The sequence below is a fragment of the Girardinichthys multiradiatus genome, chromosome 19, assembly GCF_021462225.1.
Source record: "Girardinichthys multiradiatus isolate DD_20200921_A chromosome 19, DD_fGirMul_XY1, whole genome shotgun sequence".
NCBI classification, from domain to species: domain Eukaryota; kingdom Metazoa; phylum Chordata; class Actinopteri; order Cyprinodontiformes; family Goodeidae; genus Girardinichthys; species Girardinichthys multiradiatus.
This window is the reverse complement of record NC_061811.1, coordinates 8784929-8809863: the sequence shown is the minus strand read 5'-3', so window position 1 is coordinate 8809863 and position 24935 is coordinate 8784929. Positions and strand designations below refer to the sequence as shown.

General features: G+C 41.1%; 2 protein-coding genes across 4 annotated transcripts in view; both read left to right on the top strand.

Moving 5' to 3' along the window:
• The first annotated feature begins 395 nt into the window (after positions 1 to 395).
• Positions 396 to 18061, top strand: kif15 (kinesin family member 15). 2 transcript variants are annotated; one of them, XM_047345648.1, is made up of 35 exons: positions 396 to 490; positions 878 to 908; positions 2582 to 2768; positions 2875 to 2951; positions 3060 to 3097; positions 3176 to 3273; positions 4625 to 4804; positions 4996 to 5205; positions 5284 to 5409; positions 5485 to 5607; positions 5690 to 5825; positions 7073 to 7164; positions 7237 to 7446; positions 7542 to 7719; positions 7802 to 7943; positions 9164 to 9305; positions 10689 to 10856; positions 10925 to 11053; positions 11133 to 11238; positions 11324 to 11489; positions 11562 to 11712; positions 11796 to 11881; positions 11969 to 12047; positions 12144 to 12230; positions 12313 to 12417; positions 12512 to 12634; positions 14841 to 14987; positions 15087 to 15179; positions 15343 to 15507; positions 15646 to 15749; positions 15842 to 15908; positions 15985 to 16022; positions 16133 to 16265; positions 17470 to 17601; positions 17697 to 18061. In XM_047345648.1, the coding sequence occupies exons 3-35, from the start codon at positions 2754 to 2756 to the stop codon at positions 17769 to 17771; spliced, it is 3921 nt and encodes a 1306-aa protein (XP_047201604.1). In that variant the 5' UTR covers positions 396 to 490; positions 878 to 908; positions 2582 to 2753; the 3' UTR covers positions 17772 to 18061. The 2 variants fall into 2 exon arrangements, with proteins under 2 accessions (XP_047201604.1, XP_047201603.1); XM_047345647.1 differs by having other exon boundaries at positions 415 to 608.
• Positions 18062 to 20940: 2879 nt separating this feature from the next.
• tdrd9 (tudor domain containing 9) overlaps positions 20941 to 24935 on the top strand; it is a 47097-nt gene continuing 43102 nt past the window's right edge. For both annotated transcript variants that reach the window (XM_047346069.1, XM_047346068.1), the window contains exon 1: positions 20941 to 21137. In XM_047346069.1, the coding sequence (XP_047202025.1) occupies positions 21019 to 21137 (119 nt within the window). In that variant the 5' untranslated portion in view covers positions 20941 to 21018. The remainder of the gene's footprint in view (positions 21138 to 24935) is intronic.

The following is a 24935-nucleotide window of genomic DNA, read 5'->3' as shown; positions in this document are numbered from 1 at the left end:
CCAAAGATGACAGACGTTCCAAGATAATGTTCGCTACAACTTGTGTGTCTCTACTGTCATCAGTGCTCATGAACATTAAAAGATTTTTATTACAAGACGTCATTGGAACTCCTTTCTACAGTTGATTCTGAGACCAAATTAATGGAGAGATTACAGTTTTTTAATCTATCTATCTATCTATCTATCTATCTATCTATCTATCTATCTATCTATCTATCTATCTATCTATCTATCTATCTATCTATCTATCTATCTATCTATCTATCTATCTATCTATCTATCTATCTATCTATCTATCTATCTATCTATCTATCTATCTATCTATCTATCTATCTATCTATCTATCTATCATCAGTTTATTACATGTAGCAATAATATCCCGACCCATACCCCATTCCAGTTGGTGGCCAAAACGTTGCTCACCAGTAGCCTTAAAACACGAAGAAGAAGAACGACGAAGAGGAAGAGGAGCCCGCCAAATTTAAAGGATGTAAACAATATTAGCTAAGCTTCTGTAATTTTACTTTGAAAACAAGATATTGTTCACTCTGTTCGGGTTTGTTAAACCCGGTTTGTAACGTTTGCCATAATGAGCTCCAGTGGAAAAGGTAGGGTTGTTTTCGGTTAGCTTAAAGCGTCTCTGTGCGCTAGATAGTAAAACTTGTTCTCTCTGCTGGTATCTGAACTGCGGTTTATTGTATCTTCTGGCTTAAAGCAGAAAGTGTATTAAAACAGTTTAAACTGTTAGCTTAGCTGTGGATATTCACGCATTGGGCCGACTCTGTTAAGATGCCAGTTGATCTCGCAGGACGTGGATTAAAACAATTAGCCGTGCAGGAAATATTTCATGTACTCGACCTTATTTCTGTCATTTCAGGACCTGGAGATTCAACACTTCTTGCTGCCAGGTAATACATGTTCAGGTAAAGCGATTAACCTTTACAGCTAACTGTACAGGGGACGTTGAAACTATCTGGTTCATCTCCAGTACCAAGGTAACATCGGCTGCTTTTTAAACTCTAGGCTCTTACAGCCTGAGCTACTTCATAAATACACCATACTTAGGATTTGGTGGGATTTAAAAGATCTACAGTTAAGTGTTGACATTTTCCTTACTACTATTAAGTAGAAACATTCACGTTTCACTTGCACCTACTGGCCTTTGTGACATGGAGCTGGAAGTAGCCGTCAGAAGATAAGTAGATTTGGGTCATAAAGGGATGGACATGGTCAGCAACAATACTCTGGCAGGCTGTGGTAATTTAAAAAAGCTCAAATGTTACGAGGGGGTCAAAGAGTGTCAATCAAAACCTCCCACAGCATTCTATCCACATCCACAAGCCTGAACCATTGATACAAGGCAGAGTAGAGCCATACTTTCATGTAGGTTTTCCTAAATTCTGACCTTACTGAATGCTGCAGCTGATAACAAGACTCATCGGACCAGGCAACGTTTTTCCAATCTGTTATTGTCCACGTTTGCTGAGCCTCTGCGTGAATTGTAGCTTTAGGTCTCTGTTGTTAGCTGACAGGAGTGGCACCCGGTGTGATCTTCTGCTGCTGTAGCCCATCTGCCTCAAGGTTTGACATGTGTGTTCAGAGATGGGTTTTCTGCATACCATGGATGTACACAAGTGGGTGAATGAGCTAATGTTGTCTTCTATCATCCTGAACCAGTCTGCTTATCAACAAGGTATTTTTATCCGAACAACTGAAGCTCACTGGATATTATCCCTTTTTTTTTTAGACCGTTGTCCTGAGAGATTGTTGTGTGTGAAATCCTTGCAGACAGCAGTTTTTGATGTACTCAGACCCCCGTCTGAACAGCAGCGATCAATGAGTAAGAGACGGCAGTCCATGACTGGGTCAGAGACAAGGGGTTTAATAAACAAATAAGAAAGAAAGAATGGCCAGGGATTAAATAGAGACAGCTGTTGTACATAATGAAGCTGGATCAATGAAGTCAGGAACAGTCCATCAAACTATAGCCTTTTAGTCAAGCTAATCTCTGCATTTTGCTAAGCTTTCTGGTAGAAATTGCTGTCATATATTGCTCATGATGTTGCCTGAACAATGGACAGCATCAGGTTTGGACTGAGTCTGAAGTGTTGACTTTGCCTCTAATTTCCCCCTGACTAAATCATATCGAGCATCTGTAGAATATCCTGAATAAAAATGTCCCCGCCTCACAACCTCCAGGAGTTAAAGCATCTGCTGCAAACATCTTGTTGTCAGATACTACAGCACACCTTCAGGGTTCTAGTGGAGTCCATGTTTTGACAGGTTATGACTGCTTTGGTCATAATGTTACCCCTGATTGGTGCATTTGAGCCTGTAGGTCTAATTTTATTTCTGTGGGGGAAAAAAATACAATAAATCCAGCCCGTTCTTATTAAAATTAGTGCAATTGGGTAAGAATGATTCAAATAACTTGACAGAAAAATTTATTTGCAGTTAACATTAATGCCCACACTGAAATTTCCCACCAGAACCATAGTGTACTGGTGTCTTTCACTAAACCGAACCCACTCTGCAGCCCGGCCAGCCAGTTGAAATATTCTGTTATTTTGTTGCTTTGCAGCGGAGACAGCGATTCCATTAAAGTCTTTGTACGAGTGCGACCTCTGACCCAAGGTACTGGGCTGACCACAGACGGGGATCAGAGTCTGTGTCTGAACGTCAGCTCACCCAACACCATCCGTCTGCTCTCAAAACCAGAACCACGGACTTTCACCTATGACCATGTGGCAGATATGGACACGTCTCAGGTCTGGCACCTTTAGTCGGTTTATTGTTATCATAAATAATAAATTTGCAAATGTTTACACAAATCTAGCTGTCAGAGATCAATGTTTGTCTTTCATTCTGCAACAGGACTCAGTTTTCAACAGCGTGGCCAGAAATATTGTTGAGTCTTGCATGAATGGATATAATGGTACTATATTTGCTTAGTAAGTACAATATTTTAAATGTTGTAAAATATAAAGAGAACATTTATATCGTTCTGCATGCAAAGCACCAGCTCGGTTGCTAATGAGATTCTTCTTTTGTTTCTGCAGTGGACAAACGGGCTCTGGAAAAACATTTACCATGCTTGGTGAGCATTCACTGCTGTTTCTGATTGTTCTGAAGCATTAACAGAACCCGAGTCACGCCTGTCTCTGTCTGGCTGCAGGTCCGTCTGAGCTGGACAACTTCACAGACGAGCTGAGGGGCGTCATACCTCGAAGCTTCGAGTACCTGTTTTTTCTCATTGGTAGAGAAGTGGAAAGGGTGAGCAGTAACAGCACCCAGGAAAAAGGGGGTTGCACAATTGTTTCTTCCATTTTGGCTTTTTTTTGTCACACTTAAATGTTTCAGATTATCAAACACATTTTATCATCCAACAAAGATAGCCTGAGTGTATACAAAAAGCAGTTGTCACAAGATGATTTCATTTATTAAAAGGAAAAACCAATCCAAACCAGCCTGGTCCTATGTAAAAAAGTAATTACCCCTGAACTGAAAACTGGTGGTGCGCAGTTTGCCAGAAAAACCGCCGTCAAGCAGTTGCAACAACGCTTTACATTTCTGTGAAGGAATGTCACCCCACATTTCTGTGCATATTGTTTTAATTTAGCCACAGCAGAATTTATTGCAGCATGGAAGGCCTGCTTATGTCACAGCATCTCTATTGGTTCAAAGTCTAAACTTTGACTAGGCCGCTCCAAAACCTTTTGTTTTCCTCAATTCATTCTGAGGTGGACTTGCTGGTGTGCTGAAGTTCATTGTCCTGCTGCCAAACCCAATGGTGCTTGGGCTTAAGGTCACGAATGGATGGTCAGACATTCTTCTTCAGGACTTTCTTCTAGAGAGCGAAATTCATGGTGTCATTTATAAAAGCAAGTCGTCCAGGTCCTGAAGCATCAAAGCAGCCCCAGACCATCAATCTGCCACCATCATGTTTGACTGTAGGTATGATGTTCTATTTGTGAAATGCTGTTAGTTTTACACCAGATATCATGAGACGCACACCTTCCAAAAATTTCAACTTTCTCTACTACTGGTCAGCAGTGGCGTGGCCTTAAAATGCTGCCGAAGAGGCCATTTTTGTCCAGTCTCTTTCTTTTTGTTGAATTATGAACTCTAACCTGAGACAAGTGAGTCCTGCAAAAAAACATGGCTTTGTAACCCTTTCCAGACTGATAGAAATCAGCGACTTTGTTTCTCACATGTTCTTTAAATTGGAGCATAATGTGTTGCTTTTTAAGATCTTCTAGGCTACTTCAAGTTGTCAGACAGGTTCTATTTAAATAAGTTCTTGATTCTACAGGTCTGGCAGTAATCCGGCCTTGGTGTAGCTGGTGACATTGAACTCAGCTTTCCAAAAATGTGCTTGATCACAATTATTTAATGATTTACCATCAGGGGTTACTGCTTTTCCACATAGGGCCATCATTTTAAGACTGCCTTTTGTATTTACTCAAGTTATCTTTGTCAGATATTAAAGTTTGTTTGATATTACCTTTTAACTGTGACGAAAAGCAAAAACCGAAGAAATTGGGCGCAAACACTTTTTCACAGCACCGTCTATTTTGTTGTTTCAACTCATCGGTGCGCTGCTCTTTCTTCTCCCCTAAAACAGTCTGGAAAGTCCAAAAGTTTCCTCTGCAAATGTTCATTTATTGAGATCTACAACGAACAGATTTATGACCTGCTGGATTCAGCCTCTGCCAGCCTCTTCCTCAGAGAGAACATTAAGAAGGGTGTGTTTGTGGAAGGAGCTGTGGAGAAGTTTGTGAACTCAGCAGCTGAAGCCTATCAGGTAGGAAGGATTATAGTACTAACTGTAATCAGGTTACTCTCAGGTCTGACCTGGTAAAGCCTTAATAATGTCTCTTTTTATTAGCGATAAGGAAGATTAAACAGTTACCTTTAGGCAATTGATCCTGTTTTCACATGAGAAGAACCCTACGTTGCGGCTTTAAATTCTTTTTTGCATCTACAACCCTGCAGGTTCTCTCTATGGGCTGGCGCAACCGACGTGTGGCCTCCACCTCCATGAACCGAGAGTCCTCCAGATCTCACGCAGTGTTCACCATGACTCTTGAGTCCAAGGAGTCCCGCAATGAGGTGGTGAACATCCGAAGGTCTCAGCTGAATCTGGTGGATCTGGCCGGATCTGAAAGACAGAAAGACACCCACACCGAAGGGTCCAGACTCAAGGTACAGTTTTCTGTGTGATTTCCTTCACAGGATTAATTTTTTATCTGGTTTGTAATGGCTTCTGTACCTCTCCTGCAGGAGGCTAGCAGCATCAATCGCTCGCTCATGTGCCTGGGTCAGGTCATTATGGCTCTGGTGGATGTGTCCAACGGGAAGAGCCGACACATCTGCTACAGGGACTCTAAACTCACCTTCTTGCTCAAGGTAAGTGCCTGTAGTGCGGTGTGTTCTGTACAGTCAGACAGGATGGCATCTCTTTAAAGCTTTTAATTATTTCAGGATTCTCTTGGAGGAAATGCAAAGACCTACATCATAGCTAACGTGCACCCTGGTTCAAAGTGTTTTGGAGAAACACTGTCCACGTTACAGTTTGCCCAGAGAGCAAAGCTGATCAAGAACAAGGTGTTTCATCATACGTTCTCTCATAACTCTGCAGGCTTTGGAGATTTTGCTAAAACACCTGTTCGGACTCTTGTTTCTGCAGGCTGTTATTAATGAGGACACACAGGGAAATGTGAAGCAGTTACAGGCTGAAGTGAAGAAGCTGAAGGAGCAGCTTGCTCAGGCTCTGACCTCTTTGGGAGGAGACTCTGCACCGGGAGGACCTCAGCCTCTCATGGGTAACAACATGCAGATGTATCATGTCGCAAAAGGAACTTCACAAGCAACAATTTAAAGTTAATTCACATAATTTTGAAATCAGACCAGTGAGTTAATAAAAAACATCTGGGACATTCACAAAATCAATTAAAAATATGATCTGCTTGGCGTGGCGCTGGTGGTGTAGGGGTTAGCGCGCAACCACATATAGAGGTTATAGCCCTTGAAGCGGCCGTCCCGGGTTCGAGTCCCGGAACCCGCGACTTTTGCCGAATGTCTCCCCCTCTCTTTGCCCATCCTTCCTGTCTGCCTACTATCAAAAATAATGGCCTCTAGTGCCGGAAAAAAATAAAATAAAATATGATCTGCTTCCAAATTATTCCGAAGGTACATGAGCACTATACAACAATGTGGAAAAATTAGGACACCCTATGACAGCTTGTATATTTTTCTATTATATTTGGTTATAAGAATACTCGTACCCGTACTCGTCGTCTTCCACTTTATCCGGGTCTGGGTCACTGGGTCAGCAGACAATAGAGACGCCCAGACTTCCCTCTCCCCAGACACCTCCTCCTTCTTCTCCGGGGGAAGCCCAAGGCGTTCGCAGGCCAGCCAAGAGGACTTGTCCCTCCAGCGTGTCCTGGGCCTCCTCCTGGTTGGACGTGCCTGGAACACCTCCCGTGGGAGAAGTCCAGAAGTCATCCGATGCAGATGCCTGAGCCATCACAAGGGACACGGTCAAAAGCCTTCTCCAGGTCCAGGTGGACCAGTTGGGCAACCCTCGAGCACCTGTAGAGGGTGTAGAGCTGGTCCAGTGTTCAGTGGCCGGGATGAAAACCACACTGCGCCGGGCGGTTCGCCAGAATCACTTCGAGGCTGACCGGTAGTTCTTCTCCATGGCATCATCAAACTCCTCCCAGGCCTGAGTTTGTATTCCCGCTACCGCCCGGTAGGGTGTCCTTATTTTTCACGCATGAGTGTATGTGCACACAAAGATCTTCTCTCATTGTGTCTGGCAGCATGGAAACAAGCAACCCCTTCTCAAATAAAAGTAATTTGTTTACTATAAGTAAAGCTTTTAAAAGAGACGTAAAAAACAGTTTATTAGCATTTAATGTCAAAAAAAAAATTTCTTAATGACTTTTTATTTAAATATTTGTTTCCTAAAATGAATCATCAAATGTTTCAATAAATGCATGCCATTCAAACAAACCTGCGATACAACCCAACTCGGCTCTGTTTCTTATCCCCTGACTCTTTTCAGGTCCCTCAGCTGAAAACCAACAAGATGTTTTGTATAAAGGGAAATATATGGCTGCTGTGCGCCTGTGGAAGAAGCAAAACGGGGAGAAGAAGGTGAGGGGATTTTAATTTACCTTGGGAAGCAACTCTGCTGTGAGTTCTAACAGCTTTATTCCCCATTTTCAGATCCTGCTCAAGAAGGTGGCTCAGCTGGAGGAGGCCTGGACCCAAAAGGACAAGTTCATTCACTCCAGCAGAATGATCATCAGGTTTAGAGAGGACCACATCTCCCGTCTGGAGAAGAAGCTAAAGGCGGGGCAAAGCTCGCTGTCAGACGCTGAGTCGCAGGCTTTGATTGACCAGCTGAAAGAAGAAATTAAGATCTTAAGTGATCAGGTAAATAAGTCTCTTTGGTCCACCACTAAGGAAACGAGTATATTTCCCTCTTTTTATTATCTAAGGGTTGTTGCTTTACCTCAATTGGTTTTAAGGTTGACCATCATCCAAAGATGACTCGATATGCAGCAGAGAATTACAGCCTCAGAGAAGAGAACCGTCTGCTGCGTTCTCTTGAATCTGTGCTAAAAGCTGAAGAAGTTTCCACCCAAGTTGCAGCTGAGTTGGAGGAGGCCTTTCAGCGGGTGCTGGAGTCAGAAAAACTCACAGAAGGCAAGGATGTTGCATCAGATATCTAGAAAAAGTAAATATTCTTCACATTCAGTTTTAATAATCACCTGCTGCTCTTCCACAGTTTCCACTGCGTCTTCAACATCTTCTGCAACAGATTGTGCGTCTGCAGCCACAGTGGAAAAGCTGAGCGCAAAACTGCTGCAGAAACAGTCGGACCTCACAGCTGCCCTGCAGGCTTTCGAGGAGTACAAAGACGTCACAAAGTAAGAAGGGTGTTGAATCAGGAAGCATATGTGGGTTTTTGAATGTTTTACAAAAGACAGAAAAACACAAAGACTATTTATAAAACTAGGGGGAAAAAATATAAACTGCAAATACATCTAGAAACACTAAAGTGCCTAATTTCTGCATTGCATCAGTGGTTGGAGGAGTATAAAGAAACGATTAGCGTGTCCCCAAAAATACCAATAATAACACATAAAAATATCACGAGTAAAAGTAAGATAAGAAAATAAAAACATTGGAATGGACCAATGAGCTCCATTTTTCTCGACTTTAAAATATCAGATGCTGCATCAACAGTAAAATTTAAATAATGTTTCCAAAATATCTATAAATAAAGGCAACAAGAGAAAGAAGTCAATGAATAAATTAATGTTGTTCAAATAAAAGATGGCGATATAATCACCCTATATTAGATGAAAATGTAGAGAAGATAATGATGATCATCATCATCATCATACTAATGGTTGACGCAGCTGCACAGTGGTGCAGTTGGTAGCAATGTTGCCTTTCAGAAAGAAGGTCCTGGTTTCAAAACCCGGCCTGGGGTCTTTCTGCATGGAGTTTGCATGTTCTAAATTAAAGAATAAATTATTCAGTCAAGCAGCCAATCAGTTAATTCATCAAACATAGTAGTAGTACACATTTATGGTAATAATTGTAATTTCACAGTGAAGTAGGAAAAAGGAAAACAAATATATTTGAGATTTGTTATAATAAAAACAAATTAGAATATTTTTCAAAGGTGATAAAGAAGGAATAAAAATGAAAATGGGTATAAATATATTTTTCAAGGAAATTTAATCTATTAGTAAGTATTTCCAGTGTCTGGTATTTAAGTCTTTGTTCTTTTTTCTCCAGTTCCCAGAGAATACTAAGAAATTTTAAAGCGAACCCTTAAAGTTGTGACATTAGGTCAGAGTGCACAAACTGTACATCTTTATCATGACTCTTCATCGATCACATCTGTGCAGCAGAATAAATTTGGGATGTGAAACTCTCTTTGTTTCATACAGTAATAAGGCTTCTGTTCTTGCTTGCAAAATAAAACGTGTTGAAAACTGATTTCACTCAGATCTTACATTTAGATTTACATCAGCAGAATTTGACTCGTTCTCCAGAAGTTCTGCCATGAAAATGATTTCTTTCATTTTAAATCCTGTAAGCTGTGCCCAGTTTGACTCGGTGCTCCGTGTTTCAGGAAACAACTGTCTCAGCTGCAGTCTGACAAAAGATACCTGGAGAAGTCCAATAGGCACTTGGAAAACATTTTGGAAGCTACTCATGCCTGCAAAAAACATGAAGTCTCTGAGCTGAACAGAATTCATGTTGAAACTATAAAGGTGAGTACTGCAGAGACCAGATGTTTACATACTCTGTATAAAAAGACAACAGTTTTTCTCACAGTCGAACATTAAATCAGAATAAAATTGACCTGTTTAATTTAGTGAGGCTTACCAAAACTATTCCTATTTGTTAAATGCCAGAATATGAAGATTCCTCATTTTGTTTTTTGTTTTTTTTGGAAATGTACATACACTGAGATTAGTTTGGATATTTCCATGCACATATCTGTGAAACTCCTGATAGGTTACTTCACAACATTTGAGGTAACTAGAGTTACACCTGTGAGGCAACACCCCAAGCACTCTGCCTCCCTGGATAAACCAGAACGAATTGGCCAGTATATCAGGAAGAGAACTGTGGACTTTCACAAGTCTGGTTCATACTGGGCAATGTTTAAACAACAATGTGCAAGTATAAACAGGGTGGGAATGTGTGAATCAACTCAACAACTAAAGCATGAGATACTGCGAGGATGCTGGCTGAAGCTTGAAAGAATGTCTTCATCCACAGTAAAATGAGTCCGGTACCGACATGGATTGAAAGGGTACTCAGAGAGGAAGAGACCATTGCTCCAAAAGCAGCATAAAAAGCTAGATTATAGTTTACAAATGCTCTCGGTTACAAAAACCTTAAAATGTGAGACAATATTTAAGCGACATGTCCTTTGGTCTGAGGAAACTAAAATTAGGGTGTTTCGAAAAATGACCGTCGTTAAGTTTGGAGAAAAAAGGGAAGGGTGGAACCCTGAGAAAAGCACCTAAAATGTGAGGTACGGGAGTAGCAGCATCATGTTGTCGGGGGAGTTTTCTGCATGAAAGATTTGTGAACTTCACAAAATAGATGGCATCATGAGGAACGAAGATTATTTGGAATTATTGTAGCAGCATCTCATTTCACAGTGGCAAATGTTTTGGAGGGGCCCTTATGAAGCTCTGATTTCAGTCCAACAAGGGCTACACCCTGACAGACCTGACCCAGTTTCACCAGTTCTGTCAGGAGGAATGGGCCACATTTCCTGCAAACTATTGTGAGAAGCTTGTGGGTGGAAACCCAAAATGTTTCACCCAATTTATAAAGTTTAAAACATTATTCTACCAAATAATGAGGACATTTAAGTTAACTTCTAAAATGGAAGAAAGTTAAAACAAACTCTTTTGGTATTAAGCAAATAATAATAATTTTTGTGACCCTAACTGGCATTAAATCAGACTAAAATTGTCCTGTTTTAGGTCAGACAGTGAGAGAAACGGTTGTCTTTTGCAGCACTGTGTGTAAACACCTGGTTTAAACTTTATGACTCTGTTTGTCCTACAAGTTGTCTGAGTGAAATGTTGGAAAATCAGAATTTAGGGTTGTCATTAAAACGTATTTTTCTCCAGATTCTCACCACACCCACTAAAGCGTACAACCTGCGGTCCCGGTTCGTGCCGCTTTCCAGTCCAGAACATCTGAGCGGGTTTGACAACGATGGAGAAGACATCTGGTCTGAGCAGCCTCCGTCAGACATGACTGAGATGGCCCTGACGGAGGAGCTGCGCCAAGTGCAGGTACGCTAATGTGGTTTGTCTTGTACATGGAGCATTCTCTGCTTTGACGCTGCATTTTGGTCATCCAGGATCAAGTGAGTCGTGTCCAAACACAGCTGAGTGAAGAGGAGATTAACAACAGCAAGTTGTTGCAGCAAATTGCAAAACTTGAGGAGCAGATTGCTGTGATTTCTCAGGAGTCTGACCAAAAAGAGGAGGTACCCGTATTTCATTTGATGTTATTCTAATTGGTTTTTGTGACTCCTCTGAGTAATTCATTGCTTACATCCTCTACAGCAACTTCTTGCAGAACGAACCAATAGGAACAAAGATCAGCTCACCTTTAGGGAAACTGTTAACAGTCTGCAGCAGAGCCTTCAGTCTGATCAACAAGCTGCAGAAGGTGAGGTTCTGAGGCTTCCTTGTGAACTTCTTTGTGATGCTCTGCTTTGACTTTAGCTTGAGATAATCTCTTCTCTGATTTACAGTTCTGAGGAGTGAGATCAGAGATCTACGGTTGGTCCTCCAGTCGTCCGACAAGGAGCTGGACTGTGTGAAGAACGAGCTCAGAGACGCTCGGAGTGAGCATCAGGAGGAGATGAGTCGGCTTTCCAGCAACTTGATCAGCACACAGCTCCAACTTGACAAAGTCCAGTAAGCAGAAGTTCAATGTGCCCTCAGATCTCATGTATTTATGTGCTAAGATCCTCTGCATCCTCATTCCAGACTGGAGTGGGAGCAGCTTCTGGAGCAGCACCGAACTCTGCAGGATTCCTGCGACCAGCTGCAAGCGGAGGCCAAGTTTGAGGCTGATCAGGCACGGCAGGAACTGTGCAACAGGCAGAAGGAGGCCGACCAGCTGAAAGTGGAGGTCTTGGTAATGGAAACTCTCACATTTTACAATGATCTTTCTGAAATGCAGCCGTTGATTATTCCTGTTTCTGATGTTTTTTTCTGCAGGATTTAAATAATTCGCTGCAAGCCGAGCAGGAGCGCACAAGGAGTCTGATGTCGCAGCTGAGAGAAAACAAAGAAAGCACGTTGAAGTGAGCTCCTCACACATTTAACTATTTAAAATACTCCTTAACTGCATTATCCAAATATTAACATGATGGACGTTTCCTTTGTTTCAGGGAGCTGGTTGAAACCATGGAGCAGAACACACAGCTTAGAAAACAAGCCTCAGACTTGACTCTACAAAATCAACAACTGGTTGGTCAAAATAATAGTTTGCCTATGTGCACATAGTTAGCTTAACAATATTTCACCGCTGTAACTTATCCTTGTTGTCTTACTTTTGTTTTCAAGTCATCCAAACTCGCTGATCTGGAGCAGAATCTAACTTCTGCCAATGGAACGATTACCAGCTTGGAGCAGGAGATTAAACATGACAAAGTAAAGCATGTTCTCATGTTGCTTAAATATGACCTCAGTGTGTCTGCTGCCCTTCTGAATGCCCCTCTGTGCTCTTGAACAGGACGTTCTGTTAGACCTCATGAACCAAACCAGAGATCTTCGTGCTGAGCTGAGCCAGAAGGAGGAGACCATCATTCATCTGTCTGGAGAAATTAAAGACATATCTGTACTCTTCCTCTTTTTACCTTTCATCAGTTTTATATTGTTCCACTGCTCTTCTAGCAATGTTTATTATATTAATATAACAATATGTGTTCTAGGCCAAGTTTAATACTGCCTGCTGTGAAAGGGACAACATTAGGGAGCAAAACCAGAAGATGAAGGCTGAAATCTGTGACCTAAAAGAAACTCTGGAGAGAAAGATGGTGTCCAACAAGATAGAGGTATTGTGCTGGGATTCTCATTTGTTTTGTTAATGTGCTTGTAGCAATATTTATCCTCAGAAATCTAACTCTTTGCACACATCTTTGCTTTTTTAACGAGGCCTGTACAAAAAGCCTTCTCAATTGAGATAAAATAATCTCTTATTCCACAGATGATATGCCTGAGATTATCAGAAGATGCAGTGTTTATGACCTTGAAGCTGTTTGTTTGCTTGTCAAAGTATTTCTGAAAGTGAATAATCCTATTCTGTTAGTCGAGGACTCAGTAAGCACCATTTTCCCTGCCCTTATATTAGGTGGGCATCATCGCCCCACCTTCATGGTCTGGCTAATTAATTTTTGATATGCAGATCACAACAGAAGTCACTTAAGGTTACCTTCCCTATAGAAGCTTGTTCTGTTATTAAACAAATTAAACAGCCTTATTTTATGTATCTTACACGACGGCATGTCTCTATGTGGTCACGCCCTGATGCGTGCTTCGCATTTTCCGGTTATGGGTCTCAAAGTACGGCATGTTTTTTTTTACAAACGTTACGCCTATCATTCTGTTCGGTTTAAGGTCTCTTTAATATCATAAAAGTTGCTTTGTGCTCTCATCGGCAAGCTGTTTTAACATTTCAGTACATATGAAGGATCTTCAAACCAAATTTCCAATGTGTCAATTGTCAGATTACTTCCTGAATATGATCAACAGTTCAGTTGTGTCAAACATCATTATTCTGAGGTAATATTAGGGATTTTTAGACATCTTAAACTTCTAATTCTTGATATCGTAAAATTTAGTTTCTACTAGCAATAATAAGCAATAATTTTCTCGCAGTATTGCTGAGGGGATCATGAGAGTATTTTGGGGAGAGACTTTTAAGGGTTTAATGCATGTATGCCCAGAGCAAGAGCTTTGTCCACATTCTCGGCACAAAGTCGGACCTGTTCCTAGTTGGACTCTGCCAGGGATGTCCCTTGTGACCATGCTTGTGGTGTTCATAGACAGGATCTCAAGGCGTAGTTGTGGAGATGATGGCGTCTAGTTTGGGAACCTCGGGATCTCATCTTTGCTTCTTGTAGATGATGCGGTTCTGTGGGCTTCTTCAGGCCACAACCTCCAGTGTGCACTGGAGCTCCCTGCTGAGTGTGAGGTGGCCAAGATGAGACTTGGCTCCCTTAAGTCTGAGGCCATGGTTCTTGAACAGAGAAGGATGGACTGCCCCCTGTGGGTTGGGGGTCAGTCTCTGCCTCAAGCGGAGGAGTTTAAGTACCTTGATGTCTTGGTCATGAGTGATGGTAGGATGGAATGGGAGATGGACAGATAGATTGGGTTTTCGTCTGCAGTAATACAGGTGCTGGACCATAAAGCAAAGCTCTTGAGTTACCAGTTCATCTACGTTCCGACCCTCTCCTATGGTAATGAGGTATGGATCATGACTGAAAGAGATCCTGCATTCAAGCTACCGAAATGAGCTTCCTCAGAAAGTTGACTGGACTCAGCGTTGGAGAGAAAGAGGAGTTCCAACATTCAGAGGGTGCTCGAAGTAGAGCCACTGCTCCTCTGCCTCGAAAGGAGTCAGCTGAGGTGGTTTGGGCATCTGATCAGTTTGCCCCTTGGGTGCCTCCCTTTTGGAGGTTTTCTGGGCACCAAGCATCCAGTTTGCAGATTACTTTGGGCTCAACTATTCTCAGCAGTAAGAACAGGATTTGGGTCACTCTTTAAAGACACTTGCTGTATTTAGCCAAAAAGCAGATTTGGGTGGAGCAAAGTTTGCTTTTGAATAAAAATCTCTGGATGATGGAGATGTGGTCCTATTTACAATTAAATTAAAGAGAATGCAAAAAAAAATTTTTTTAAGAGACAAATACTTTGTGTTATGCCCAACATTTTCCATTGTTGGGAGATTTTAATACCATCATCCCACAGACCCTCATGCAGAAGCTCTCTTCTCTTGGACTGAGTCCAACACTGGGGAACTGGGTCCTGGACTTCCTGACCGACAGACCTCAGACTGTCTGGATCCACAACACTGTCTCCTCCATCACCCTCAGCACTGGCTCAGGTTAACGTTTAACCTGAACTCAAAGTGTCGGCCGAGTCCAAAAACATAGCTCTTCACGCTCTTAAACCTGTAGCTAAAGGCTCGTTATACTCTCGCTTAATGCATAGTCCACCATTTAATATTGTTGCTTATAAGTGTTTGTATTTTTCCTGTAGGTGGAGGTGTTGCAGGAAGAGATAACTTACGCCACTGAGGAGGTTGAGAGACTCACAAAGGTCTGTGATGAGCAGCAAAGCCTTCTCCAAGCAACGCAAGAGCAAGCAGCGCAAAAGGAGTTAATCATAAAGAGTCTAGAGCAGAAGGTAAACAAGCTTTTTAAACCGTCCGTTTACAGGATAAAATAAATAAATTAGTGACATAAAAAAAGAAATGGATGGGAAACAAAATGTTTTTCATACCAGGTGCAACAACAGCAAGAAACTGTCGAGAAAACAGTCAGAAACGGAGGATTTAAACCCACTGAGCCGACTGTCACACCTAAATCAGTAAATCGGGTAACAGCTCTTTGTTCTTTGGTTATGCCTCTAATATTCCTAAAGGAATGAAGCACATGCAACATTTACTGTCTGAATTATTGTTGATCAACATCTATAAGCAGCGCATTATCTTGGAGGCTTTCATGTGTATAATTATTCTGTTTGTTTTTGGCTGTTTTAGACTCCTTGTGGTTTGGGCAGCTTTAACAGAGATCTGACGGACGTGTTGGAGAGCCAGGAGCGAGAGCTGGAGAACAGGCGCTCCTCCATGATGACCATGGAGCTTCTTCTAGCTGAGCTGAACTCTGAGAGGAGCGCCAAAAACGAGGAGATCCAAAGGCTCAAGGTTGATTTTAGTGCAAATTTCTGCTTCAGACAAAATGAAGATCTTAATCTAAATATTTATTTTGCAGTGCAATTAATCACCTTTTGTATCGTGGTTGAATTTTAATTCTATTAATATTTATTTTGTGCATTTCTTAAGGAGGAGCTGAGAGACAAGGACATGGTTCGAATGGAGATCCAAGGTTTGCTAGATACGTTTTACACCAAGGAGAGCCAGCTCACTCAGACTGGAAATAATAATAGGTTGGCTTTCTTCATTTTTAATACACAGTGCAATATTATTATTATAGTATTATTTATGGAATGAGTAAAATTTATAAACATTTTCCTTTTAGTGAGGAGTTTGGTGAAGTTCTCAGGCAGACTGTGCTGAAAGAGCTTCAGGAGGAGAGAGCAGAGAAGGTCTGGATCGGTTCCTTTGCTCGTCTTTATTCACTCATACTGATATTGTATTTATAACATGCTTTAACTCTTCCAGAACCAAATATTGCAGAGGCTGTCTGCTGCTCAAAGAAAGTAAGCACTGAGTAATTTTAGGAAGGGATACCTGACTCTACTGTATTTTCTGTTATGTTTTGATGGTGCTTGATGTTTGACCTGCTTTGGCCTTGGTGTCTGCGCCTTAGATTGCAGGAACAGGAATCATCTTTTGCTCAGTCACAGACCTGCATTCAAGAGTTAACCACTGAGTTGAGGAACCGCTGCTTGGAGCTGAGAGAGCTAAACCTGAGGGTGTATGATGAGGAGAAACTTCTCCAGGTAATAACAAGAGATCAGAGGAGTTGTTTTAAAAATGTGGGAATTCTTGCCCAATTATTGGCACCCCTGCTGGGAAAATAAAACGTACAACCCCATTTTTCCAACAGGGCAGTGCTTAATCTTCTCATATAACATTTTATAAATTTAGGGCATAGAGGCAAGCGGCATCTTTGCAGAATCTCTCTCTAGACGGTCTAGAGTCTTGGGTCATCAATACCCTCTCTTCATCAGCTCCCGCCACAGGCAGAAGCGTGGCTGAAACTGATGGACTGCAGTAGTATTAGGGGAAAAACAGACCCCTTAAGGCTAAAGAAGATAAAAGCACTGGCCACTGATGCAGTAAAGTGTGCTAAATTAACATTTTTTCTTAAGGGAGGAAGTAAGACTAAACACTAGTCGCAAGGAGTAAAAATGCCAGCATATATAGCTTAACAGAGAGGTTAATTAAACTTTGAGGACCCAAGAGGGCCAAAACTGATTTATTAAACCATTTTGAGGTACTGCAAATTAAAAAAATTCAGTTTAAGAAAAATATTTGTTATATGAATATAGCCAGTGCATAAAAATAGTCAATAAGTGGATTTGAATAGATGGAAAATTATGGGTGTATTTAGGAATTTTCTTTACGAAGGTGGTGAAGAGAGCAGTGTCAGTACAGTGAGCAGCACTAGTCCTGCAAGAGCTCATGCTGTCATGGAGGTGGTGGACAGCAGCAGTAAGAGGTCAGAGCAGGAATCTTCATGTATAATTTAAGAGCACAAAACATACCTGCTGCCTACGCTTTTAGTCTGTATACAATTAACTTTACAAGTATAGATTAGTTCAAATGCTCACTTCATTTTGCAGACCAGCCAGCAGTACTGAGAGAGAGAAAGATGGGGTAAGACAAGGACAGCGAAAGTCGTTCATTTAATTTATTATTTATTTATATTTATTAAATGTTATTTATTTAATAGCATTTATTTTGTAGGTATTCAGTTGATGACGTGCATTCAATGTGGGCTCAATTTTTCTCAGTCTTGATGGCTTGCGTTAGTTTGTTGGTGGTGGCCTGCTGGGATGGCATCAAATTCCCGCCGTGGATTATTGTCCCAGTCTGCCCCCGGATATTTCTGTTCTGTTCTTTTGAATATCTGTGCAACAGAAGAACAGACCTAATCCAAAAAGACCTGCAGAGGCGTCACTGAATATTTGTTTCTGACAGGAGAACGAGGTGCTGCGTAAGCAGAATGAAAAACTGTCAGAGGAGAACGGAAAATTAGTCGGACATAAGAACCACAAACAGAGGATTGAATATCTGGTCAAACTGAAAAAGGACAATACTCGACTACAAGAGGTAAACTTTCTTGTTATCAAACACTTTTTTTGATGGATTATTAAAATTATGAGTGCATCAGATTAAAGACTTTCTTCATTGTTTTTGTTTTAAAGGAAAATGAAAAGCTCAGAACAGAGATCAGCCTAATACGAGACGACCCTGGCATCCTGCCGCCAGACATTATGTGAAGCCTCGTCTGTTCCAGATCAACACATTTTTGATGAAATTGTATTTTTTTATTCAACATTTTAATTCCAGTTCTGATGGCTCTCTTCTTCTTACAACCCTCTGATCGAGCTAATACCGACATTCCTAGTATCCTGCAGGGACACCAGCGTTCATAAAAACGTGTTTATTTTAATGTACATTCAGTCATTTCTTTCTCAGGCCACAAGTGGTTGTTTTTAATTTTTGCATACTGTCATCTGGTGCTGTAATGGTCAACTGATCCCCTGTTTAATAAACATATTGTTTGCTATCCTGTTCCATTATGCTTAGATGTACAGCCAGTATGTTTTACCACAATTAACTAATTTTTAACTAGTCAGTCAGTCAGTCATTTTCTACCGCTTATTCCATAGTGGGTGGCAGGGGAGCTGGTGCCTATCTCCAGCAGTCTATGGGCGAGAGGCAGGGTACACCCTGGACAGGTCACCAGTCCATCGCAGGGCAACACACAAACAACCAAACACACACTCATTCATACAGCTAAGGGCAGTTTAGAGTTACCAATTAACCTAACAGGCATGTCTTTGGACTGTGGGAGGAAGCCGGAGTACCCGGTGAGAACCCACGCATGCACGGGGAGAACATGCAAACTCCATGCAGAAAGACCCCCGGCCGGGAATCGAACCCAGGACCTTCTTGCTGCAAGGCAACAGTGCTACCAACTGCGCACCGTTATTTTCAATTAACTTTTGATTTGGTAAATGCAGTTACTGTGCAGTTTGGTGATGAAAATCACGTTTCATCTTGTAACTGGTGTCCTGAAGAAGCTTATTTTAAAATGGGTGACATGCAGCCACAGCCACATAGTTGCCTAAAAACCAAAAAGTTTGATTTTTAAATCATTTTTATTGTTCTCACAAGATTATGACAATGCATCATGATAAACTTTTAAGTCCATATTGCCCACCCATAATTCACAATATTTGTTGGAAACAATTAGGCTAGAAGAATCCTTTGGGAGATTAGGTGTGCCTTCCTGCACTGCCTATCTATTGAGGAGGATATTGCCAAGATGCTTTATCTTCCAGCCAAAAGCTCTGTCATCTGCCTCTCTGGATGTGCATCGGCCACTTCATGAGGTACCCCACTTTAATGGCTTTATAACAAATGGTGAAATGGTCAATCCCATGGCAGCAGATGGTAACTGGCTAAAGTTTAAACTGAGCATCAGAGAGGGTGTTACATGCTTGTCAGATTGGTCGGACAGCCATGAAGGTAGGACCCGAACAGCAGCATTAAACCAGGCCGAAAACGATCTGTGGAAGCTTCTTTTTATTTTGGTGCCAGATGGATGACAAACTGCTTAAATACAAATGAATCTAAATGGGAGGAAACCATATCTAGGACTGCTTCCAATGTGGATCTATAACACCGCTACTTTAAATAAGGAACAAACAAAACAATACATTTACAAACTCATACAAACTAAAACTACTTTACTTTCATACTAATAATTATTACAAGATCAACATATAAAACATAATCTTGCCAAACCACCCTTTCTTAATCCACTTCCTAGTTGGTACCATCCCAGAACTAATAAATTGTGTGCAAACCCGCAGGGAATGTTTTGTCTGCGCACGCCTGCTTGGAGACACAAAATGGCAGTGGTAAGTGTTTACCAAAACAGTAAGCTTTCATTATTTTAGTTACCCAGGAGAACCTTGTATAGTATTGGAGCTAAAATCAATCATCTTTTGAAGTGCCAAAAGAAACTTCTGTCTGTTCATCTTTTAAAGGTAGGAATGCCAAAGTGAGGCCCTCCAACCCAGTGAATGACACGACCAGACACACATTCCAAGCAAACAAATAAACCAAATGAAAAACCAGTTGCTGTATTATTTACCTATGCTGTACACATGTGTCTTTACCAACAAACAATTATGGATCTACAATATAAATGGAAAAGTGGCTCATTGCCACAAGGGGAAGAAAGGAAATTTAATCAAATTGGAACATTCACAGTTGGAGTCAGATAATTTGGTCTGAGTATTTCAGGAACTGATCCAATAGGCTTTACATTCACAACCATCTTTCAGGTTTAATGGTATTGGTATGAAAAAGGGAAAATGTCCAGTGAGTGGAAATTGTGTGTACAAAAAATGCTTGAGGAGGCTGGGCACAGTTGTTCAAGATAATAGAAATTAAACAGTAGCTCAAATAACCACTCATCACAACTAAGTTATGTAGAATACCGTCTCTGAATGCAAGCACATTGAACCCAAAAACGGGTGGGCTGCAGAAGACCCCACTGGATGTCACTACTTTCAGCGAAAAGCAAAAAGCTGAAGCTAAAATTCACAATTCCTCACCAAAATGTATCAAAAACTGATTGGAAAAACAGTCTCTGATCTGATGAGTCTTGATTTGAGTTGCAACATCCAGATGGTAGGGTCAGAATTTGGCATAAACAAGAACAAAGCAACTGTTCAGGTTGCTGCTGGTAGTGGTATAATGGGGAGGCGGAGGGGTATTCCCATTATGACCACAGTGTACCCATCTTCTAATGGCTACTACCAATAGGATAATGCAGAACTTCACACAGCTCAAATCATCTCTAACTGGTACCTAAATCATTGATGAGTTCACTCTAATCAAATGGCCTCCACAGTCACAGATCTCAATCCAATAGGGGCAGCTTGTGGATGTGGTGGAACGTGAGATACATGTCTTAGAGGTGTGTAGTTGACAGATCTGCAGCAGCTGTGCTATTATCATGTCAATATGGACTAAAATCTCTAAAGAATGTTCCCAACACCTTGTTGAAACTATGCAGAGAAGATCTAAAGAGGTTCTGATGGTAAATGGGATGCCAACCAGTACTACCAAGGTGGGCCAGTGAGTGCAGCTGGCACATACCAGTGGAAGTACAAAAGAATGGGTCTCACTTAAAGCTGGGATCCTCAGCAGATCCTTACAACCACGTCTGCCATCAAAAGCTGTCATGAAGCCCACCGATATGGTTTACCTTTCTGTTTAATTAATAGTTATAATTTAAATAATAAATACATTTATTTTTAATCAAAATTAAACTGCATATATTTTTTTGTTAGTAAAAGTCATGTTTGTCTTTCCGCTGAGCCTGGTTCGGTTGCCTGGCAACTCGCACTATATAAATAAACTTGACCTTGCGTGCTAACGTCAGTTCCTGACCCGTTGACCCGTCTCTTCTCTGGCTCAGAGCGCAGCGTGAAGGTGAGCGCCACCATGAAACAAGCCGTTACAGGTGAACAAATCTCCAAGTGGTTCACATCAGGGACTGCATTTACCACTCTGAACCTCGAAGAGGAGACGAAAACCGGATATCGTACACCGACAGAATCCAGGTAAGGACGGTTACAAAAGTGCACAATGAACCGTTGCAGCTAATTAGAGTTAGCATTAAATGAATTAACTAGCTAGCAGCCCAAGCTCCGGTGGTTCCAGAAAGGTCTGCAGTGTCGAAAAAGGATTTTAGGATGGTTTCAGTGTGAGAACGTTTGGATATTAAAAGTCTTAAATAAATACGACAAATTCTACAACCTACAGAGTTGATAATTTCCATTTGTACATCTCTGAAGATTTTTGTCCAAATAAAATATATTCGTGTGACTAGGCGCCATCTTTATTTTTTTAAGGCTTAACAAGACCCTCAACTTGCTTCCAGATAAAAGTATGCTCTGAGAAGAGTGTAAGCTAACTAGAGGTCAAGACTGCATATATTTGATGCAGTCTGGCTGTAAATATGGGAATAACTAGAGTAAAGTAGCTAGTTGCTAATTATTCCAGAAATGTGAATTTTAATGATGGATGGCTAGCGGAAGCTTCTTCAACCAGGTGTGTTGAAAAATAGTATTGTCAATGCGCCAAACACTGCCCCCTGTCGACCAAAAACGTTAACTTTTCCTATCGCCACATTAATACTTTTCTCGTTGCTCTCTGAAAGAAGCTCAATATCTAACTGCAAATTTATAGCTTCAGTTTTAGTTTAGTTTTATTTATAAAGCGCCTATTTACAACACGTCGTCTCAAGGCACTTTACCAAATCAATTTCATACAGATTTCAAGTCAGGTACATACATTCCAATTAATCCTAACTCTCAAAACAGTGGAGTCAAATTCAGTTTATTATTCAAATTGGTTAAAAGGTTTTCTATCTAAGGAAACCCAGCAGATCGAGTCAGTGACTTGCAGCATTCACTCCTCTTGGATGAACATGTAGCAACAGCCTCTAACTAAAATGTGTTGTTAACCTAATTGATGTGGATTAGGCATGTTGGTGAACATTTTTAGTTTATGTATAATTTAATTTGAAACAGCATTAAAATCTTTCTAATGATACCGGTGTTCTCCAGCATTTTAAAATCCCAAGGTCTGGATGAATTAATGTCTCTCAATTGACCTTGAAACATGAACTAATTTGTGAACCAAAACAGAATTTACATCATAAAAATTTTGTTTTTTTCATATTTCATAGAGGATGGTCAGTGTGCACACCTCCAGAGTGAGAAGGAAAATGATGGGTGCACGAGTAGCATTTATTTTATATCTTTCTTTTATACCCATGTTAACCTGAAAAAAAAGATATTCAATGCTGCTCATATATGTTTTTGAGGTTTTTTTAGATATTGCTGTGAAACCTCTAGCCAATTTTCTTAGGTTGCATTGAATATTTACTTAACTGATTTCTAACAGTCGTTTTTTCAGTCGAAAGGTCAAGTTTGTTACTGAAGAACATGACTTCAGATATACAGGGGTTGGACAATGAAACTGAAACACCTGTCATTTTAGTGTGGGAGGTTTCATGGCTAAATTGGACCAGCCTGGTAGCCAGTCTTCATTGATTGCATATTGCACCAGTAAGACCAGAGTGTGAAGGTTCAATTAGCAGGGTAAGAGCACAGTTTTACTCAAAATATTGAAAAGCACACAACATTATGGGTGACATACCAGAGTTCAAAAGAGGAGCAAGTCTTTGTGATGTATCAAGAACCACGGTATCCAGGGTAATGTCAGCATACCACCAAGAAGGACGAACCACATCCAACAGGATTAACTGTGGACGCAAGAGGAAGCTGTCTGAAAGGGATGTTCGGGTGCTAACCCGGATTGTATACAAAAAACATAAAATCACGGCAGAATTAAATGTGCACCTCAACTCTCCTATTTCCACCAGAACTGTCCGTCAGGAGCTCCACAGGGTCAATATACACGGCCGGGCTGCTATAGCCAAACCTTTGGTCACTCATGCCAATGCCAAACGTCGGTTTCAATGGTGCAAGGAGTGCAGATCTTGGGCTGTGAACAATGTGAAACATGTATTGTTCTCTGATGAGTCCACCTTTACTGTTTTCCCCACATCTGAGAGAGTTACAGTGTGGAGAAGCCCCAAAGAAGCGTACCACCAAGACTGTTGCATGCCCAGAGTGAAGCATGGGGGTGGATCAGTGATGGTTTGGGCTGCCATATCATGGCATTGCCTTGGCCCAATACTTGTGCTAGATGGGCGCATCACTGCCAAGGACTACCGAACCATTCTTGAGGACCATGTGCATCCAATGGTTCAAATATTGTATCCTGAAGGCGGTGCCGTGTATCAGGATGACAATGCACCAATACACACAGCAAGACTGGTGAAAGATTGGTTTGATGAACATGAAAGTGAAGTTGAACATCTCCCATGGCCTGCACAGTCACCAGATCTAAATATTATTGAGCCACTTTGGGGTGTTTTGGAGGAGCGAGTCAGGAAACGTTTTCCTCCACCAGTATCACGTAGTGACCTGGCCACTATCCTGCAAGAAGAATGGCTTAAAATCCCTCTGACCACTGTGTAGCACTTGTATATGTCATTCCCAAGACGAATTCACGCTGTATTGGCCGCAAAAGGAGGCCTTACACCAAACTAATAAATTATTGTGGTCTAAAACCAGGTGTTTCAGTTTCATTGTTCAACCCCTGTATATTGAACAGAGCAGCAGATAACAAAATGGCTGTTGAATGTTTTCTTGAAATAAACCTTGTCGTTACATTTTGGAAATTAAGATAAACAATTTGTAAATAACTTTTTAACATGTACTTTCCAATCGCAGATGGATGTTTTGACTAGCGATGCATGTTCAAGACTTTGTTGAAGCTTAGGAAGTCTTTTGTGATTGTCATATTGCAGTTACTATGGCAATGTATATTGTGCATCCCTAGTGATGGGTAAATCTGATCAGGCCACAGCGGTGAGTTCTCAGTTTGAGCTGGAGAACATGTGTCACATTGTATAACTGTTAGTGGCAGCAGTGATCCTGGCCCATTTCTCCTCCAGACCAGGAGCCGAGATCTGAGCACAGCACGCTGCTTTAACACTAGACATGGGGAATTAAAATTTTCAAAGCAATGGTCTGAGTTTATGAAGCAGACAAACAACTCTTTCTGTAAGTTTTGTTTGAATATAACTAAAACCAAAAAGAAAAACATTGAGAAGAGTTATCATATATAGTCATTGGGGGGGGGGGCTTGGCCTGCGTCTGATCTGATGAACAGGTTTTACTGAGGGTTTATTTTATTATTTTCTTTGCACTTTTTATTGGTTTACCAGATGGACATACAGCTACGGCCAAGGCAAAAGCTTACAGTTTATATCATTAAGTGCTGTAAAAAGCGATGCCAATAGCGGAATCATGTTGCACAAATGAAAGGCCTGCATCTAGGCAAACAGTTGAACTTTGCTGCCCTTTCACACACACATACAGGCATGTTTGATGACCTTTAGTGACCCCTGATAACATTTAATAACTTCACTCAGCTTGCACCTCCATGTGACAAACTCTCTCACACACATGTCGACACACAGATGATTGAATGATTGAAGGTCAAATTGATTGAAGGTCCTACAAATACAGGTAAATATTACATCAATGTGACCTGCCTACGTTGATGCTGGGTCCAGTCTCAATTTAATTAAATTAATCATGGAATTAGGATTTCCTCTTGAGATACAACCAACTTCTCCATATGGTATGCCTGAAATACCATAATGGGACACACTCAGTTTTTTTTGTTTTGTTCAAATGAATCCATATGGAGCAAGAGTTTTTCATAAGGAATTGCTTAATTTCGTGGGAAAAAGCTTCAAAGCAGAGATTTAGCATTAA